This window comes from Acipenser ruthenus, chromosome 49 (assembly GCF_902713425.1).
Source record: "Acipenser ruthenus chromosome 49, fAciRut3.2 maternal haplotype, whole genome shotgun sequence".
NCBI classification, from domain to species: Eukaryota; Metazoa; Chordata; class Actinopteri; order Acipenseriformes; family Acipenseridae; genus Acipenser; species Acipenser ruthenus.
This window is the reverse complement of record NC_081237.1, coordinates 1,530,306-1,551,597: the sequence shown is the minus strand read 5'-3', so window position 1 is coordinate 1,551,597 and position 21,292 is coordinate 1,530,306. Positions and strand designations below refer to the sequence as shown.

General features: G+C 40.5%; 1 protein-coding gene across 3 annotated transcripts in view; it reads left to right on the top strand.

Moving 5' to 3' along the window:
• LOC117401259 (disabled homolog 2-like) overlaps positions 1-21,292 on the top strand; it is a 44,208-nt gene that overhangs the window by 1,591 nt on the left and 21,325 nt on the right. For 2 of the 3 annotated variants that reach the window (XM_059015201.1, XM_059015198.1), the window contains exons 2-4: positions 3,358-3,493; positions 12,708-12,847; positions 15,742-15,840. In XM_059015201.1, the coding sequence (XP_058871184.1) occupies positions 3,406-3,493; positions 12,708-12,847; positions 15,742-15,840 (327 nt within the window). In that variant the 5' untranslated portion in view covers positions 3,358-3,405. The remainder of the gene's footprint in view (positions 1-3,357; positions 3,494-12,707; positions 12,848-15,741; positions 15,841-21,292) is intronic. The other variant, XM_059015200.1, reaches the window with a different exon arrangement.

The following is a 21,292-nucleotide window of genomic DNA, read 5'->3' as shown; positions in this document are numbered from 1 at the left end:
AAAGAAGTATCTCTTACCCTCTGTCCTAAATCTCCACCACATTTCAAACTGTGTCCTTTGTATCTCAGTGCTGTTCTTGACATAGTCACTAGGATTAACGTTGTTGACGCATTGGACTTCTTTGTTCTAGACTACATAGATTCAGTTCCTTCCACCTATCTTCATAACTCGTACCTTTTTATCCTGGGATTAGTCTAGTAGCTCTTTGCAGTACTCCAAAGTTTGAATGCTCTTTTTGTAATGCACAGAGAAAAACTGACCTCACTATTGCATTATAAACTCCTTATAACATCCCATGGTTTGTACTCTCTTACCTTAATGAGTCACTGACCTATGAGAGTACTATTTGACAGCAACTTGCCCAAAGCAACATAACATGCTCCAATGGATCCCTCGAGCTATTTTAAATCTCAGAATCTGTGAATATATTGAGGCTGCTGCCTTGCCACCGTGTTCGGACCTGTCTACCTGACTGCAATAGAGATGCGTGTTAGGTTGATCATGTGATGTGACAGTACTATTAACCTGAGGGAGCAGCACTATTGAGAACAGTCTAGCAGAAATGGGGAGAGATCTAGCAGCGCTGGAAAGAGGCATGCTAGTGGGTGCAGGTGGAGCGGGTGCCACGGCAACAAGGACAGTCCCGTTGGTTCGGCTGCTCCAAGAGTCACCAGAGTGGATCAGCAATGACAAAGGGAAAGACAAAGGGAAAGCTGTGGCTGCAAACAGTGACGGACAGAGGGGAAACATGGGTAAAGAGGCTTGTCAGGTCTGAAATATACATGACTGAATGGATCCACAGAGACACCTTCCAACACCTTGTGGCGTCTATGGCATGTCAAGTTGTGACCAGGGCAAATGGAACCTGATAGTCGGTAGAGTTCCTAATAAAGTGGCCAGGCAGTGTATGTAACACTTACATTTTCTTGGATGACAGTCATGGTGTTCTGTGTATGTACTATTTACAGCTGTGAGAAACTGACATACTTGTATTTTATATACCTGAGCCATACTGAGTTCAATTTGTTTTGGTTCTTCACTAACAGACAAGCACGAAGGCCTCAGAATGAGTTTTCCACAAGCTTGCTTTCTTTCCCAGGATGCTGGAATGTGCCGTCCTCACCCTTGGGCCATGGGCTGCTTAGACAAAATCTGTTGTGTTATTTCACAGCTTATGTGTTCCAGAGGGGGTGTATTTGGACCTGGTTGAAAAAGAGCTTAATGACTTCCATCTGAGTTCAGCATTCCTTTGTCTTATAGCCAGATAGTGGCTATGCAATGGGGCAATGGTGGGGCAATGGTAGCACAAGGGCAGAAATAACAGGGTTAGGCTGTGTGGGAGGGTGGAGTGGAGCTAATACCATTGTGACCAAGGTGTGTGAATGAAAGTCTAAACAAGTTCAAGTTAACAGTGCTGTGTTCAAAGCACCAATCAAAGGTTGCTTGTAGGGGGCTGTTGCAAGCAGAATTATATCCAGGAATGTAGGAGTTGATCACTTCTCAGATTCTAGTAAAGGTTCTTCCCTTGCATGCAGACAGATACACAGGATTGGGTTCAAACAGTAGCAGCTCCTGTTGGAATCACCTGCTCACCTGCCATCCATGTCCAGATCTGAACCCAGTACAGGCTGCCTTGGGTGAATGGGATTGGCGAGGCAAATTTTGTTGAAGAAAAATAGTAAAATGATTCCTACACATTTTAGTGTAAAAAAATATATACTGTGTGTATATATATATATATATATATATATATATATATATATATATATATATATATATATATATATATATACACTACAGGTCAAAAGTTTTAGAACAGCTCCATTTTTCCAGTTTTTATTGAAATTTACGCAGTTTAATGTCTCAATGTACTCTGAAATTAAAGCATAGAACAAATAAACAATTGGAGATAAAAAAGAAATCATGGAATCGTTTTGTTTAACAAAATTTAATCTGAATTTTTGACTCCTCAAAGTAGCCACCTTTTGCAGATATTACAGCCGAACACACTCGTGGCATTCTTTCTACAATGGAAATCAAATATTGTTCGGAAAGTTCTTCCCATCACTGTTGCAGAAGTTCCCACAAATGTGTTGCACTTGTAGGTTGCTTTGCTTTCACCCTTTTGTCCAGTTCATCCCAAACCAGCTTGATGGGGTTTAAGTCTGGAGACTGTACTGGCCATTCCATGATTTGAAGCCTGCCGTCTTGTTCTTTTCTTCTAAGGTAGTTCTGACATAGCCTGGAGGTATGTTTTGGGTCATTATCTTGCTTTAGGATGAACCCCTGACCAACTAGGCGTATACCAGAGGGTATTGCATGGCGCTGCAAAATGCTGTGGTAGCAGTTTTGGTTCAGGGTGCCACTCACTCTGTGCAAGTCGCCGACTCTGGATCTAGCAAAAGAGCCCCAGACCATCACGCTTCCTCCTCCATGTTTGACAGTTGGTGTCACACACCGAGGAACCATCCTTTCTCCTACTCCACGCGTACAAAAACCCTGCGTGATGAATCAAAATTTGAAATCTTCGGTTCATCGGTCCATAAGACAGTCTTCAGTAGTCCACTGGCGGTGCTTCATGGCCCAGGCAAGCCTCTTTTTCTTATTTTGCCATCTTAGCAATGGCTTTCTTACTGCCACTCGACCTGTCAAACCTGCAGCTCGAAGTCTTCTCTTCACAGTTGAAACTGAGACTTGCTTACTTCGACCAGTGTTAAGCTGTGCTTGAAGCTGTTGTCCTGTGAGCCACCTATCATTTATTTCAATAAAAACTGGAAAAATTGGGGTGTTCTAAAACTTTTGACCGGTAGTGTATATATATATATAATAATGAGAATATTGTAAAACCATAAAAAAATATTATTTATAATTGGTCCCTCCTGGTAAAGGCATGGCCGCGTGGTGAGCTGGGTGAGTCATACAGGGGAGTTCAGGTTCATATCTTGGTTGTAAAAGGCATTTACTAGGGAGCGTTCGCCAGGAAATAAAAAGTCTACTAAGGATCGCAGTGTATCCAGATCAACAATGCTGGTTTTGTGTGCCCAAAATACGCCACTCATTTCAGTTAGCAGCGTTGTAGTAGGAGGGAGCATGTACTGGGTATACGGCAATGTTTAGAATAAAAACTCTTTCTCCTGGTGAATGTTCCTGAGTAAAAGTTGAAAAAAACAGCATATTTACTCATGATGTGTGAATAAGAAAATACCAAGACTGTCGGGAATATGTTGGAAAAATAAATCTGCTATACGGACGAGACACGAGATACAGCAAAGGTAAAGTACTGTGTTTCTTGTAAACACTGCAGGGGGTTTGTGACACTTCAATAGCCACTGATTTCAATTCCCCCTCCTTTTTCAGGTTAACCAATGAATGCACATGTGAACTTTCCTCAGATCCAGAAACACAATGTCAGCAGAGCAGCAGCAGAGTCCTGTGCTGGACGGGCTGTGTCAGACCCAACTGACAGTGAAGACAAGGAGACCAAGCAAGAAGGGTAGGAGTTCATTTAAAGTGACAACAATTCCATGCGCTTCTCTACCATTCACTTCCATTTACTATATAAGCCTCAGATGTGCAGTTTTGATATTATTGAATTTAAAATGTTCATTTAAAAACATCTGGTACAACACTAGTTCAATTGGTTTGCAAGATTGTCTTCCACTGCCACTGAGTGAAATTGTCCCCCCACCTTCAGTAACTAACTTGCTTCATGAATGATTGACATGCTTTGCAGTCATTAAGATGCTTTAATCCTTGCATTGAGTTAAGCACAGGTAAAAGTGGTAATCCCAGATAGAAACCCGCAAGACTCCATTGAAAAGTCAGCAGTAAGATTTTTCTCTTGTAAACCCATGCGGACTCCTGGACTGTGATCAGGACACTGCCTTGTTGACTTTTCTCCTGCTTATTTCTCATGATTTTCACCCTGCTACATGGTTACTGTAGCATGCCAGGGTAAAACTCCCATAGAAAAGGGTGCTGTAATAAGGCTTAAAAAGGCTTGCTAAGTGAATCACAAAAAGGTATGGCAGTGCATGGTAAGAAACCTAAAAGTGAAAGCCTAGGGTCCCTGAGTGGCTTGCCTGGTAAGAGCACGGCCGTGTGGTGTGCAGGGTGAGTCATACAGTAAAGGGAGCGCAGGTTCCTGGCTCTGCAAAGTCACCAGTCTTCGCTGGGGATTCCACAGGGAGCATTGGCTCTAGCTCTCCCATGAGTTAGGGAGGCAAGACCAGCAGGGACAATTGGCTTAACATGGGATCAGAGGACGCCCGCTGACCTTCAGGTCTCCTGAGCAGCTGTGTGGAGCGTTTCTGGAGTGACATTGGGGAGAAAATTGAGGGTTAAATAATTGGGCACTCTAAATAAAAAAAAATTAAAATATAAAGTTCCTAAAAGTATGTAAATATAGGGAAAGCGTGATACACTGTGAAGCTCTGCTGCTAGTATTTGTGCTCTCCCAGGGTAATGGCGTGTCTGGAAAAGTCTACAGTGCTGGAGAGGATATTTGAGCAGTTTGATGCAGCTGTGTGGAGTCTGGTTCATTAAGAGCTTCTTCAGCTGCAGCTTGTACTCTGGGTGAACTTTCGCTCTTTGATAACAATCACAACTTCTTATTGGAAAGTGATCTGTTTCCGGTTTTCTCAGCTTGAGAAAGTTCTGATGCTATTAAAAGATCATTCTGAAATGGAGTGGAGTTTACAGTGAGTAACGAGTGTTGGGTAAATGTATACCATGAGTCACTTTTAGTCATCAATGAGAACTCTATGGAAATGCGTTGTATAGTATGACAGAGTATGGCATGGACTGTATACCGAATACATCAGTTGGCTGCAAAGTGAGGTTTAAGATGCACTTTCCTCATGTTCATGACACATTGATCTAGCATTTAAATTCTGTCTGCATTAGTTATTAAAGATGTAATATGCCCAAAGCCGTTTTTTTTTTTCGTCATTCATTAGCTGCCGTGTACGACAGCTTGATTGAGTTCAATCTGCATGTCGAACAGGACAAAACCCCATACACAGCATTTGAAAGAACAAGCTATGTGCCTCCTCCCAACAACCACATGGCTGTATTCATCCATCAGATCTTTCTCATGCTAGTAAAAATATCTGTTGCTGTATTTATAATGCAACTTTCCAAAGTGAAGTGTTTCAGACAGTTTAAAACATTACATGCTACAATGCATTTACTGGCACGTTAAACCCACGTTCATTTTTAAAGCACATTTTTAATTTACTACTAAAATGATTCATGTTCGTGTAGCATGAAGTTTTTTTTGTTTACTTTTGAGTGCTCCTCTATTTTCTCCCCAGTTTAAATATTTCCTTACAGCAGCAACTCCCTACAACAGCTCAGGTAAACTGAGTGTCCTCCGATCCCCAAGCTTGAGCTCACTGGTTGCCTGGTGAGCTGAGAGAAACGGTCCCTGGCATTTTAGCCACCCAAACTTGTAGGAGCGCTCGAGCCAATGTGACTCTCCCTGTAGAATCACCATCAAACAAGCAGGACACAAACCTGCAACCCTTGCTTGCAGTGTGCATGGACTGCGGTTTGCACACAGCCTATGCTCTGTTAAGCATTTGAACACTCTTTGTCAGGCTTATATAGATTAATTCAACATTTAAAAATAACAACATTTTTCCAACAGAGTTGATACTAAAAATACTCAATTGCACATGATTTAGATGCAACTTGGAAAGATAAACACATAGAGGAACACACTGCTGGAAAGATAAACACATAGAGGAACACACCGCTGGAAAGATAAACACATAGAGAAGCACACCGCTGGAAAGATAAACACATAGAGGAACACACCGCTGGAAAGATAAACTCATAGAGGAACACACCGCTGGAAAGATAAACACATAGAGGAGCACACCGCTGGAAAGATAAACACATAGAGGAGCACACCGCTGGAAAGATAAACACATAGAGGAACACACCGCTGGAAAGATAAACACATAGAGGAGCACACCGCTGGAAAGATAAACACATAGAGGAACACACTGCTGGAAAGATAAACTCATAGAGGAACACACCGCTGGAAAGATAAACACATAGAGGAGCACACCGCTGGAAAGATAAACACATAGAGGAACACACCGCTGGAAAGATAAACACATAGAGGAGCACACCGCTGGAAAGATAAACACATAGAGGAACACACCGCTGGAAAGATAAACACATAGAGGAACACATCGCTGGAAAGATAAACACATAGAGGAACACACCGCTGTTTATTAACAAGCTGAATTCCCTTTGGCAGTCCAGCTGGTTGCCAAGATTCTCTTGTCGTGTCGTGTCAAAGAAAACATACCTTTTATTAGCACCAGAAACATCAAAGCAGGGGTTCAATTTAAAATAATATTCTGGCATATAGACCATCGGAAATGTTTTGGTCTGCATTGAGATCAATATAGCATAGTAATAAAACGATATCTGTTAAATATCATTCAGTGCCACGTTGTTTTTAACTTCAATGATTCACACGTCGTATTGAAACCCATTCAATCTGTTTTGATTCACTCGTATATTATATTATATTATGCTACTGGGATGCTTTGTTCTGTTAGGCTCATAAAATGAATAAATACATTTAAAATGTCAATATCGTACATGAACCAAACCCATTACATCTTACTGACGAAAGGTCCCACCAGCACCCCAAGTGAACCCTGTTCCAATAATCTGCTCTCATGCTACTGTGTTTGCTTGTATTTTGTATGTTTTGCCCCAGAGTTGGCAAGCCATATGCAGTTTCAACAAGCATTCACGAAGATATTGGTGTTCTCTTACTGTGCTGTGATTTTCTTTATTAACAGGCTGCTCCCGTCATTTAGGAACACAGTACTGTATGTTTATAAGTGGCTAATCAAGTTGATAGTCCCAACAAAGATATAAGTTGATTATAACAAACAGATGAAAAGCTGATACTGTATTAAAATAATCTGTACAGAACCTGCTGTGGTTTAAACATTTAAAATGCTTTGACATTCTGAGAGCCTAATTGAAAACACAAGGGTTGCTCAAGTTCAAGTAAAATGAAAAGCAATTCAGAATATTTCCTTTTTTTAGACCATGACCTTGAACATATCTTTTTAAAAATGTTCTCCAACTGCCCAAAGCTTTTTGGCTTGCTTTCCCAGTACCAGTTTGTAGGCCCGATATCTACAAAATCTAATACACTCAGTTTTATACAAATATCTGTAACCTGTGAAGTACTCAGTGATTATTATTATGAGCCCCTCTGCATGTAAAGCTATGTCAATGACATTGTATTGTGTCTCTTATTTATCTTGAAAGAGGAATGAAAGAGCTAGTATTGGGTCTTTCTAAGCTATATTCAGCCTGTCTGTGCCACTTCAGTGTAGTGCATCATCTAATGATAAAACTGGTACCTTGCTTTGGACCACTGCTATGATGCACTGACATAATATCAAAGCAAATTTCACTTATTAGTATGCTACAGTTTCATGGCTTTTTCTTCACTTATTTTCAGTAAAACCAAACACAGTCTGCACTCACATATCCGAGCCTCTACAATCTGGACTTCAGTGACGGTTAAACGAGTGTGATACATATCTGATTATTTCATTTTGGCCCGTTCCAACCCTTGTACGTTTCAGGGAACACAAAAGATACAATATCAAAAATACAGTGTACATCGCTGAAAAGACTGTGCTTTAAAATAAGTACGCTTCCATTTAGATGTACTGTAGTTGGTTTTGTTGGTACAGTACTATATTTTCAACAGAAGTATTTTAATTCAGAACGATATGATTCTGAAAATGTTACTTGCCAAAAGAGATGACTTGCACGTGGACTGTAATACAGTGCATACCTTTAAATCTGGTATGTATTGTAGCAGTATGTAAAATTCCCCATTAACGACCCAACAGCAAAATGAAATCTAAATGTTACCCATGCACAGAACTGCGTAAAACGTAAAAGACAATGCAATTTAGCAAAGGTTTAAAAACAATACCAGTTTCAAGAATTAAAACAGTATCCAAAGTCAGTATTCAAAATTGCAGAATATAGTGCTCGATAAGGCTCTAATGTCACAGTTCACTTGCAAATGAAAATGCACAAAAGCAACTAAAGCAAAAAGCATCACAGTATCTAAACGTGTTTAATGATTGACTGTTTTACATTACTCGTTCGCTTTGTTTTTGCTGCCTTTTCGTCATGTGAAATTGGAGTGTGTAACAAACAGCACAATAAAGACTGATTTGGCTTGCGAGAAAAAAAAAAAACCCCAGGCTGACAGATAAACAAGTACATTATAGCATTGAAGAGATGCGCTCAGTATCAGAAAACTGGTGACGGATAAACAAGTACATTGTAGCATTGAAGAGATGGGCTCAGTATCAGAAAACTGGTGACGGATAAACAAGTACATTGTAACATTGAAGAGATGGGCTCAGTATCAGAAAACTGGTGACGGATAAACAAGTACATTGTAGCATTGAAGAGATGGGCTCAGTATCAGAAAACTGGTGACGGATAAACAAGTACATTGTAGCATTGAAGAGATGGGCTCAGTATCAGAAAACTGGTGACGGATAAACAAGTACATTGTAACATTGAAGAGATGCGCTCAGTATCAGAAAACTGGTGACGGAGTCAGAAATGCCGTGTGATGGGTAAGCGCATTAATTTGTTACATATGTATAATGGGGATTGATTTTATTCTTAATACAAGGCTGGTAAAACGCGACTGATGTGTATCTGAGTAACAGTTATCTGAGTGCTCACTGTATTAACTTTTGTACAAATTCATTTCCCAAGCAGACCCCGATTTACTTTGAATTGTGTAATTGTTAATCCTTTGTGAATTATAGTTTGAAATTCAAGTTGTTACATTATAAGGTTATACTGATGGATGATGTTAAACAACATTTTCTTATGTTCTTAGGAGGTTGTGTGGTCCAGTGGTTAAAGAAAAGGGCTTGTAACCAGGAGATCCCCAGTTCAAATCCCACCTCAGCCACTGACTCATTGTGTGACCCTGAGCAAGTCACTTAACCTCCTTGTGCTCCATCTTTCGGGTGAGACGTAGTTGTAAGTGACTCTGCAGCTGATGCATAGTTCACACACCCTAGTCTCTGTAAGTCGCCTTGGATAAAGGCTTCTGCTAAATAAACAAATAATAATAATATGTAAAAAGAACATGAGAACTCCAGCATTACTGAATGAGGAGGGTATCTACGGGAAAACACAGTAAGAAAACTTGTAGATAAGTTAAAATGTTAATAATAAAAAAATAAAGATGGTTGAAGTCCTACGCGCACACAGTGGTGTTGCTGCATTGTGACAGCACTGAAGTATTTAATTTCCTCACAGCTGTAAAATGCTGAGACAGTTGTATCTGATTTTTCATGATAAATAATTAACCCATCTAGGCAGTAAAGGCACAACTTCCTTATTGTCCCTGATAGTAGATATCAAAGGAAAGCAAGGTGTTTACAATTTCCAAATTACATTTAAACTTCTGAATTGCGATGAACTGTGAAAGTAAGCGATTAACCAAGGAGCCAAAAGACATTATATACAATACAATATTGCTGTATGGATGAGCCATGACATATATATATATCACATGTCATGGTTTTTCATACGGGGTGATTCATAATTCATGCCACATTGTCAGAGGGTACGTCACCTGGAGGATGGTAATGTAAAGTAGTCCCTCGCAGAATCAGCCCCTGCTTACTAGACGATGGTATATAAAGTAATCCCTCTCCGAATCAGCCCCTGCTTACTAGAGGATGGTAATGTAAAGTGGTCCCTCGCAGAATCAGCCCCTGCTTACTAGACGATGGTATATAAAGTAATCCCTCTCAGAATCAGCCCCTGCTTACTAGAGGATGGTAATGTAAAGTAGTCCCTCGCAGAATCAGTCCCTGCTTGCTGGAGGATGGTATATAAAGTAATCCCTCTCAGAATCAGCCCCTGCTTACTGGAGGAAGGTATATAAAGTAATCCCTCTCAGAATCAGCCCCTGCTTACTAGAGAATGGTAATGTAAAGTAGTCCCTCGCAGAATCAGTCCCTGCTTACTAGAGGATGGTATATAAAGTAATCCCTCGCAAAATCAGCCTTGAATTGAGTGCAGAGCAGAAATACATTGTTCTTCAGTGGTACCTATTACTGCTGTTGAGTGGCACTAAAGTAGTGCATATCAAAAGTATGGTAAAAGTGAAATACATTGCAGTAATTGCACTGTGCATTATAATGCAGTGAGCAGTTTTGTTGAGGTTGACTGACAGTGAGGTTCTGGAGATGTTAAACAGAGACGTGTTGAGGTGTTGAGCAGAGACGCAGGCAGAGCGTTTGGAGGAATAAATAAGGGTGCAGAGTGCGATTATTGTACCAGGGAAACAGTGATTTCAAATGTCAACTTAATTTACCAAAGTGTATAAAACATCTAAATAAGCAGCTATATTTTCAGATTTTCAAACTGCGCTAAAAACATTAGAATAATGAAAAATGTACTACATTTTGTCAGCAAATGTGTAGCTTCTAAAGACATAGGGGCTATTCTGCATTGGCTGATGAAGGATACATTACATAAAACTTAGTTAAAAAAAATATTGTTTTTTTATTTTATTTCTAAAGCCATTTTATAAGTGCAATAACTCTGTATCTTGGTCTCAAGCAGCCAGGCATGAGTAAGTAGGCCTATTAATACAACACTATTGTTCATTCAAAAATCATTGCTGCACAATTGGACAAATTCTTTGCAGAAAATACATTTTCCTCTTTGCAGATTTTAGGAAATTTGAGTGCAGATTTGCGTGGGGACCAGTAAAGGAAACATACGACAGAGACTCTCTGTGATGCACTGCTTGGCCATCAGGTTGATCAATAATGTCAGCATTCAAATAGAATTGACATCTATGCAAAGCAACACAATACTATCCCTATTACACATCCAAAGTTGGTATTTTGTGAATGTCAATGTTTTATAAATACAGTTTGCTTTAAAGGATACGTAACATGCTTAACAATAGAATGTATTTGGTCACTAACCAGGCAATAAAAATGTGCATTATAAATATCATATGGGAGATCCTGAAATTGAAGAAGGAATCTATGAAAAAGACCTAGGAGTTTATGTTGACTCAGAAATGTCTTCATCTAGACAATGTGGGGAAGCTATAAAAAAAAGGCCAACAAGATGCTCGGATATATTGTGAGAAGTGTTGAATTTAAGTCAAGGGAAGTAATGTTAAAACTTTACAATGCATTAGTAAGAGCTCACCTATAATATTGTGTTCAGTTCTGGTCACCTTGTTACAAAAAGGATATTGCTGCTGTAGAAAGAGTGCAAAGAAGAGCAACCAGAATTATCCCGGGTTTAAAAGGCATGTCATATGCAGACAGGCTTAAAGAATTGAATCATTCAGTCTTGAACAAAGAAGATTATGCGGTGATCTGATTCAAGCATTCAAAATCTTAAAAGGTATAGACAATGTCAACCCAGGGGACTTTTTTGACCTAAAGAAACAAGGACCAGAGGTCACAAATGGAGATTAGATAAAGGGGCATTCAGAACAGAAAATAGGAGGCACTTTTTTACACAGAGAATTGTGAGGGTCTGGAACCAACACCCCAGTAATGTTGTTGAAGCTGACACCCTGGGTTACTTCAAGAAGCTGCTTGATGAGATTCTGGGATCAATAAGCTACTAACAACCAAACGAGCAAGATGGGCTGAATGGCCCCCTCTCGTTTGTAAACTTTCTTATGTTCTTATGTTGTTTCTAACCGGTCACTAACCTCAAAAAGGAACTTCCTTCAAAAAGGAACAAGGAAATGTAACCACATGGTATAAATCCTAGAAATGTAACCACATGGTATAAATCCTAGTATCTCTCAATGTACCAGTGAAGGCAGGACTCAAACATTCTTCTATTAGGGGTTCCCTGAGAGACTTCCCTGGTAAAGGCACAGCCGTGTGGTGTGTAGGGTGAGTCGTACAGTCAGGGGAGCGCAGGGGTCCCTGAGAGTCTTCCCTGGTAAAGGCACGGCCGCGTGGTGTGCAGGGTGAGTCATACAGTCAGGGGAGTGCAGAGGTCCCCGAGCGTTTCCCCTGGTAAAGGCACGGCCGCGTGGTGTGCAGGGTGAGTCATACAGTCATGGGAGTGCAGGGGTCCCTGAGAGTCTTCCCTGGTGATGGCACGGCCGCGTGGTGTGCAGGGGGAGACATACAGTCAGGGGAGTGCAGGGGTCCCTGAGAGTCTTCCCTGGTAAAGACACGGCTGCGTGGTGTGCAGGGTGAGTCATACAGTCATGGGAGTGCAGGGGTCCCTGAGAGTCTTCCCTGGTAAAGGCACGGCCGCGTGGTGTGCAGGGTGAGTCATACAGTCAGGGGAGTGCAGGGGTCCCTGAGAGTCTTCCCTGGTAAAGGCACGGCTGCGTGGTGTGCAGGGTGAGTCATACAGTCAGGGGAGTGCAGGGGTCCCTGAGAGTCAATTCCCTTTTTTGTAAATTCTCTTGTTCTATCTCTGTTTCCATCTCCTCCTGTCAGTGTAGTACTGTTAACACTGTTTCCTGTGCTCAGGGCTTGTGTCAGTGTAGTACTGTTAACACTGTTTCCTGTGCTCAGGGCTTGTGTCAGTGTAGTACTGTCAACACTGTTTCCTGTGCCCAGGGCTTGTGTCAGTGTAGTACTGTTAACACTGTTTCCTGTGCTCAGGGTTTGTGAAGACAGCTGAGTACCTGACAGCCAGGTTCCAAGGCGAGGGGGTTCGTTACAAGGCTAAACTAATCGGCATTGATACAGTGCCTGAAGCACAGGGAGACAAAATGTGTCTGGACTCCATGATGAAGCTCAAGGTAAACAGAAACTCCCTGGGTTTGTGCTCTGAATTAATATCCAGGACTCCAACAGGGAACGGTTCATTGTGTATTGATACACTGTTATTCATTCTTATCTGATGTTTCACACTGTGATAGAGATTGCTCATCATACATAATGTTACAGGCAGAGGGCAGAGTCTGCGTACGAGTGATTATACAACAAGCGTTGAGATCTCTAGCATCGAAAAACTTTTTTGTTCGTTGAATAACTTCAGAGCTCAGTTTTTTTTACAATGATTAAATTTAAACTTATAAATAACAAACGACAAAACTATGAGGGTGAATATAACGAGTGCATTGCTAAAGAACTGGATATACTGGATGTAGGTTTATTTCTTTCTGTGAGTATTAAAGATATATAGGCATAAATCATGTTCCAAAAAATTGAATTGTTATAATGTACGCAAGTTTTATACAAAGCAAAGCAGTGACTATACATAAAATACAGTTTATCAAAAATAACCCAGTTACATTTCAGATTTCATCAGTGTCTCTGGCGTGAGAGATCATTTCAGATTTCATCAGTGTCTCTGGTGTGAGAGATCATTTCAGATTTCATCAGTGTCTCTGGTGTGAGAGATCATTTCAGATTTCATCAGTGTCTCTGGTGTGAGAGATCATTTCAGATTTCATCAGGGTCTCTGGTGTGAGAGATCATTTCAGATTTCATCAGTGCCTCTGGTATGAGAGATCATTTCAGATTTCATCAGGGTCTCTGGTGTGAGAGATCATTTCAGATTTCATCAGGGTCTCTGGTGTGAGAGATCATTTCAGATTTCATCAGTGTCTCTGGTGTGAGAGATCATTTCAGATTTCATCAGTGTCTCTGGTGTGAGAGATCATTTCAGATTTCATCAGGGTCTCTGGTGTGAGAGATCATTTCAGATTTCATCAGGGTCTCTGGTGTGAGAGATCATTTCAGATTTCATCAGGGTCTCTGGTGTGAGAGATCATTTCAGATTTCATCAGGGTCTCTGGTGTGAGAGATCATTTCAGATTTCATCAGTGTCTCTGGTGTGAGAGATCATTTCAGATTTCATCAGTGTCTCTGGTGTGAGAGATCATTTCAGATTTCATCAGTGTCTCTGGTGTGAGAGATCATTTCAGATTTCATCAGTGTCTCTGGTGTGAGAGATCATTTCAGATTTCATCAGTGTCTCTGGTATGAGATCATTTCAGATTTCATCAGTGTCTCTGGTGTGAGAGATCATTTCAGATTTCATCAGGGTCTCTGGTGTGAGAGATCATTTCAGATTTCATCAGGGTCTCTGGTGTGAGAGATCATTTCAGATTTCATCAGGGTCTCTGGTGTGAGAGATCATTTCAGATTTCATCAGGGTCTCTGGTATGAGAGATCATTTCAGATTTCATCAGTGTCTCTGGTATGAGAGATCATTTCAGATTTCATCAGTGTCTCTGGTGTGAGAGATCATTTCAGATTTCATCAGTGTCTCTGGTGTGAGAGATCATTTCAGATTTCATCAGTGTCTCTGGTGTGAGAGATCATTTCAGATTTCATCAGTGCCTCTGGCGTGAGAGATCATTTCAGATTTCATCAGTGTCTCTGGTGTGAGAGATCATTTCAGATTTCATCAGTGTCTCTGGTGTGAGAGATCATTTCAGATTTCATCAGTGTCTCTGGTGTGAGAGATCATTTCAGATTTCATCAGTGTCTCTGGTGTGAGAGATCATTTCAGATTTCATCAGTGTCTCTGGTGTGAGAGATCATTTCAGATTTCATCAGGGTCTCTGGTGTGAGAGATCATTTCAGATTTCATCAGGGTCTCTGGTGTGAGAGATCATTTCAGATTTCATCAGGGTCTCTGGTGTGAGAGATCATTTCAGATTTCATCAGGGTCTCTGGTGTGAGAGATCATTTCAGATTTCATCAGTGTCTCTGGTGTGAGAGATCATTTCAGATTTCATCAGGGTCTCTGGTGTGAGAGATCATTTCAGATTTCATCAGGGTCTCTGGTGTGAGAGATCATTTCAGATTTCATCAGGGTCTCTGGTGTGAGAGATCATTTCAGATTTCATCAGGGTCTCTGGTGTGAGAGATCATTTCAGATTTCATCAGTGTCTCTGGTGTGAGAGATCATTTCAGATTTCATCAGTGTCTGGTGTGAGAGATCATTTCAGATTTCATCAGTGTCTCTGGTGTGAGAGATCATTTCAGATTTCATCAGTGTCTCTGGTGTGAGAGATCATTTCAGATTTCATCAGTGTCTCTGGTATGAGATCATTTCAGATTTCATCAGTGTCTCTGGCGTGAGAGATCATTTCAGATTTCATCAGTGCCTCTGGTGTGAGAGATCATTTCAGATTTCATCAGTGTCTCTGGTGTGAGAGATCATTTCAGATTTCATCAGTGTCTCTGGTATGAGAGATCATTTCAGATTTCATCAGTGTCTCCTCTGATCATTTGGCAGTGTCGCGTCACCCCTCAAGTCATGGCTTCACATGTGGTGTGTGGCAGCCTTTATAACCCTGTATTATACACTATGTATCACGAAGAACCATCTCTATCACAATATGAAATACATGAACATTTAGGGAATCCAGATCCATTTGTTTTCTATGTAGTCCACTATTGTGTTCATTAAAAAATGGGAAATGGTTGATGAATGCAATACCGCGAATTGTAAAATGATTGTGCAAATGTACCATGGCAAACTTTATAAGGGACTAAATGACCTAGGAAGTAAAACGGTAACAATACTACCTAAAAGTAAGACCCTGTAACTTACCAAAGTATGGTAGCATATTCTTTTTGAATGAGTTATTGGGAGGACTGGTTTTGCACCACAGATAACATGTATACATTGTTTTCTGATTCTCAATAACTCATAGGACTGTGTTGTGTTTCTCAGGGGCGAGAGGTGGCAGCTCGTAACTCTGGACAGCACAAGCAGAGGATCTGGTTAAAGGTGTCTGCGGCAGGAATTCAAATCATTGATGAGAAGTCAGGGGTAGGTATTTGTGGCCAAGGTTCCCCTGTTTATTATTTTCTTGTAGTAAGGCACATATAGGGTATAACTCATTCAGTTTGGTATCTATAGGGGTGTGTATGAAAGGCTGCAGTAACTCATTCAGTTTGGTATCTATAGGGGTGTGTGTGAAAGGCTGCAGTAACTCATTCAGTTTGGTTTCTATACAGGTGTGTGTGAAAGGCTGCAGTAACTCATTCAGTTTGGTTTTATACAGGTGTGTGTGAAAGGCTGCAGTAACTCATTCAGTTTGGTTTTATACAGGTGTGTGTGAAAGGCTGCAGTAACTCATTCAGTTTGGTTTCTATACAGGTGTGTGTGAAAGGCTGCAGTAACTCATTCAGTTTGGTTTTATACAGGTGTGTGTGAAAGGCTGCAGTAACTCATTCAGTTTGGTTTTATACAGGTGTGTGTGAAAGGCTGCAGTAACTCATTCAGTTTGGTTTCTATACAGGTGTGTGAAAGGCTGCAGTAACTCATTCAGTTTGGTTTTATACAGGTGTGTGTGAAAGGCTGCAGTAACTCATTCAGTTTGGTTTCTATACAGGTGTGTGTGAAAGGCTGCAGTAACTCATTCAGTTTGGTTTTATACAGGTGTGTGTGAAAGGCTGCAGTAACTCATTCAGTTTGGTATCTATAGGGGTGTGTGTGAAAGGCTGCAGTAACTCATTCAGTTTGGTATCTATAGGGGTGTGTGTGAAAGGCTGCAGTAACTCATTCTGTTTGGTTTTATACAGGTGTGTGTGAAAGGCTGCAGTAACTCATTCAGTTTGGTATCTATAGGGGTGTGTGTGAAAGGCTGCAGTAACTCATTCTGTTTGGTTTTATACAGGTGTGTGTGAAAGGCTGCAGTAACTCATTCAGTTTGGTATCTATAGGGGTGTGTGTGAAAGGCTGCAGTAACTCATTCTGTTTGGTTTTATACAGGTGTGTGTGAAAGGCTGCAGTAACTCATTCAGTTTGGTTTCTATACAGGTGTGTGTGAAAGGCTGCAGTAACTCATTCAGTTTGGTTTTATACAGGTGTGTGTGAAAGGCTGCAGTAACTCATTCAGTTTGGTATCTATAGGGGTGTGTGTGAAAGGCTGCAGTAACTCATTCAGTTTGGTTTCTATACAGGTGTGTGTGAAAGGCTGCAGTAACTCATTCAGTTTGGTTTCTATACAGGTGTGTGTGAAAGGCTGCAGTAACTCATTCAGTTTGGTATCTGTAGGGGTGTGTGTGAGGCTGCAGTAACTCATTCAGTTTGGTTTCTATACAGGTGTGTGTGAAAGGCTGCAGTAACTCATTCAGTTTGGTTTCTATACAGGTGTGTGAAAGGCTGCAGTAACTCATTCAGTTTGGTTTTATACAGGTGTGTGTGAAAGGCTGCAGTAACTCATTCAGTTTGGTTTCTATACAGGTGTGTGTGAAAGGCTGCAGTAACTCATTCAGTTTGGTTTTATACAGGTGTGTGTGAAAGGCTGCAGTAACTCATTCAGTTTGGTATCTATAGGGGTGTGTGTGAAAGGCTGCAGTAACTCATTCAGTTTGGTATCTATAGGGGTGTGTGTGAAAGGCTGCAGTAACTCATTCTGTTTGGTTTTATACAGGTGTGTGTGAAAGGCTGCAGTAACTCATTCAGTTTGGTTTCTATACAGGTGTGTGTGAAAGGCTGCAGTAACTCATTCAGTTTGGTTTTATACAGGTGTGTGTGAAAGGCTGCAGTAACTCATTCAGTTTGGTTTTATACAGGTGTGTGTGAAAGGCTGCAGTAACTCATTCAGTTTGGTTTCTATACAGGTGTGTGTGTGAGGCTGCAGTAACTCATTCAGTTTGGTTTTATACAGGTGTGTGTGAAAGGCTGCAGTAACTCATTCAGTTTGGTTTCTATACAGGTGTGTGTGAAAGGCTGCAGTAACTCATTCAGTTTGATTTCTATACAGGTGTGTGTGAAAGGCTGCAGTAACTCATTCAGTTTGGTATCTATACAGGTGTGTGTGAAAGGCTGCAGTAACTCATTCAGTTTGGTTTTATACAGGTGTGTGTGAAAGGCTGCAGTAACTCATTCAGTTTGGTATCTATAGGGGTGTGTGTGAAAGGCTGCAGTAACTCATTCAGTTTGGTTTTATACGGGTGTGTGTGAAAGGCTGCAGTAACTCATTCAGTTTGGTTTTATACAGGTGTGTGTGAAAGGCTGCAGTAACTCATTCAGTTTGGTTTTATACAGGTGTGTGTGAAAGGCTGCAGTAACTCATTCAGTTTGTTTTTATACAGGTGTGTGTGAAAGGCTGCAGTAACTCATTCAGTTTGGTTTTATACAGGTGTGTGTGAAAGGCTGCAGTAACTCATTCAGTTTGGTTTCTATACAGGTGTGTGTGAAAGGCTGCAGTCACTCATTCAGTTTGGTTTTATACGGGGAGGTGTGAAAGGCTGCAGCCAGCATGGAAAGGCAGAGTAGAACCCCCTGGAACTCCTGGGGATTCCTGTGTTTTGCTTGTTTTGTTCATTATTGATAACCAGGGATCCTAGGAATCCGTTTGCTGCAGAGTAACGCAGAAAAAACAGATTCTTTTTTTTTACACTTCGGGAGGGGCAAAAAACATGCAAGGCTTTTTTTTGTTTGTTTGTTAATAACCAAATCAATACACATATAATATATAAACATTAACACAGACAACTTTGCTTTAAAATAAAACTGCTTCCGGTATTCAAGCAGTTCACTTCAGTTAGTATCCAGAGCTTTTCAAAGATACCGAAGGCGGGACCGAGGACGCCACTCCATGGAGGGGCCTATTGGCAGCTTTGATATAAAATACTCAGCGAATACCTGACAAGCAGGCATATCCCAAAAGTATTGATTTGGCGGTCATCTTCGAATTGAAAGGGGACCATTAATTTTCCAGTTTCAAAGCAAAAAAAAGTTTTTATATTTCATGTGATTGGCATTGCACTTTATATATTTCATGTGATTGGCATTGCACTTTATATATTTCATGTGATTGGCATTGCACTTTATATATTTCATGTGATTGGCATTGCACTTTATATATTTCATGTGATTGGCATTGCACTTTATATATTTCATGTGATTGGCATTGCACTTTATATATTTTTCCCTCCATAATAAATTATATTCTCCCGATTGTGGAGCTGCCATATAAAAATGTGAGGAACACCATCAGTGTGTCCATCTGTCTGCGGTTATTACATAGCCTATATTGTTCTTATACAGTTCTACGGTTGTGCACCGTACAGCGCTGTGAACACGGTTGACATTTTCTACACTCTTAAGGATAGTTCATCCACTACAGGGTGGTCCGTCGTCAGCCCCATTGAGACTCACTCATATGTGTTAGTGGGTTGCTTTGAACTCCCTATGAGATATTCAGATGTAAACAAACCCAGTATAAAGCTAATTTGATACGAATCACATGCAAAGTTTGAAATGTGCGAGTGCACCGTACACGACATCGTAGGAACCTGTTAAAAACCTGTTCATTGCAGGATGATATTTCCTAAATTGTACTTTATTTTCAATTGACGCATTTTTTCAGTACCAACCAATTTTCTTTGCTGATCATAGCTGGGCATGAGGCTTGTTAAACTGTGTTTGCCTCTATTGCCTTGTACCATATGACAGAAATCACATGCAAGTGATAATAATAAAATCTCACTGTTGTTAATGATCATTTTAATTGACATTCAAACATCAGTGGGAACATAGAACACAAAATGATGCAATGTGGATCACAGCCATAAAAAAAAGCTTCAGTCCCAGGCAGTAAAGTACAAAAGCATTAGCAAGTGCATAAGGTTAATGGATCAGTGGTTTTGTTAGTTTACCAGAAAGTCCAGCACCTAATATATACAATAGCAGCAGAATTATATATGTATAGCAAATGATATATATATAGCAAAACAAAAACAATGTGTTTTTTTTTGTTTTTTTTTCCAAACCTGTTCGTAGATTCCTTCTACGGACCAGTAGACCAGTAGAACAAAACAATGCAGTTTAACAAATAAAGGGAATAGATTTTCTGTCCTTTTTTTTGTAGCGAGAGAAACAAACACTATGAACTTAAACCGTTCATCCACATTTGAATTTCCTTCAGCCTCCTGCATTGTACACATTTACCTTTACCTGCCTTTTTTCTACAATTCCAACCCCCAAGTAAATGAAAAAGGAAAGTTTCTAAAATGTAAAGAGGCATGCAATGCACATTTAAGACAGGACAGGTTTTTAAATTGGCCCTAAAACTGAAATAAATGAATACGTAAATTGAGCCTGATTCATACATTTGATCCTGCAGACTGGTGCCTCTGATGTAGCAGGACTAGCGATGGATCTCTCCCAGGAGGTAGAGGGCGTAGGGCATTTGGTATTGTACATTAGCAGGCTTGCTTGAGAGACTCGGAGACCAGGTATGCTGTAATCGAGAGAAATGCTTAGCCTTCATAAAAGAACAATATTAACTGAAAGCAAGCTTCTGTGCACCTCTCTTCCTGTGTGTGTGTGGGCCCGTCTGCCCACATGCAGTTTTTGTAAAATGTCCCAAACAAACGGCGACCTCGTAGGGGCCCCAATTAAGCTTGTAACTTGCTTAAAATTTGAAAGTGTAACCATTTTTATTTTATTTATTTATTTAGCAAATGCGTTTATCCAACGGCACTTATACGTGCTTCACTGTAATACAAGGTTACAGTTCAAGAATAATTAAAGTTATAAACTAAAATACAACATAGAGACACAACAAGTGTAATAAGAACAACAATTAATACTTCCTGTGTTAACTGTTACCCACTAGTACTGTTTGTGTGTCTTATAATGTGGCAGGGAAACCCATTTTTAGCCTTTTATTTTACACACAGAATAACACAGTTTCTATTTTTTTTATTGGAGAATCTAATATTTTTACTGCGGTAAACTAGGATCCCTGTTGATAAATAAGTGTGCCACTACGTACTCCGTTAGTGTGGCATCTGCTTGACCATCAGCCAGCCTGTGACACTGCTGTATGGACTGTGCATCTGGAATTTCTACTAGAACTTTGAAGTTTTCTTTTTTAAGAAAAGGAGCTGCAATCCACAATGAGCACACACAGGTAAAAGAATAAGAAACTAAAAACATACAGCGCCACTTTCTGACCTGTGTTATAACAAAATAATTCCATAAATCGCACCAGTTTTGCACCTCCATTAGCTACACAGGCCTCAAATGTTATTAAAAAAAACCATCTCGTACTTCATTAAGTTGCTTGCCTTGCCTGCCAGGAAGTCTGTTCCTGCTTTACTTCCTTGATCACTCCAGCAGTGTCTTTCGGGTCATGTCACTGGCTGAAAGCTTGTCAGTCAATATGGGAAGCCGGTTATTGACAGGAAAGAATCCAGTGAAAGAGTGGGGACAATTCCCCCTGCAGGCCCCAGGGAGTGCAAGACAGGCTAAAAGCATGGCT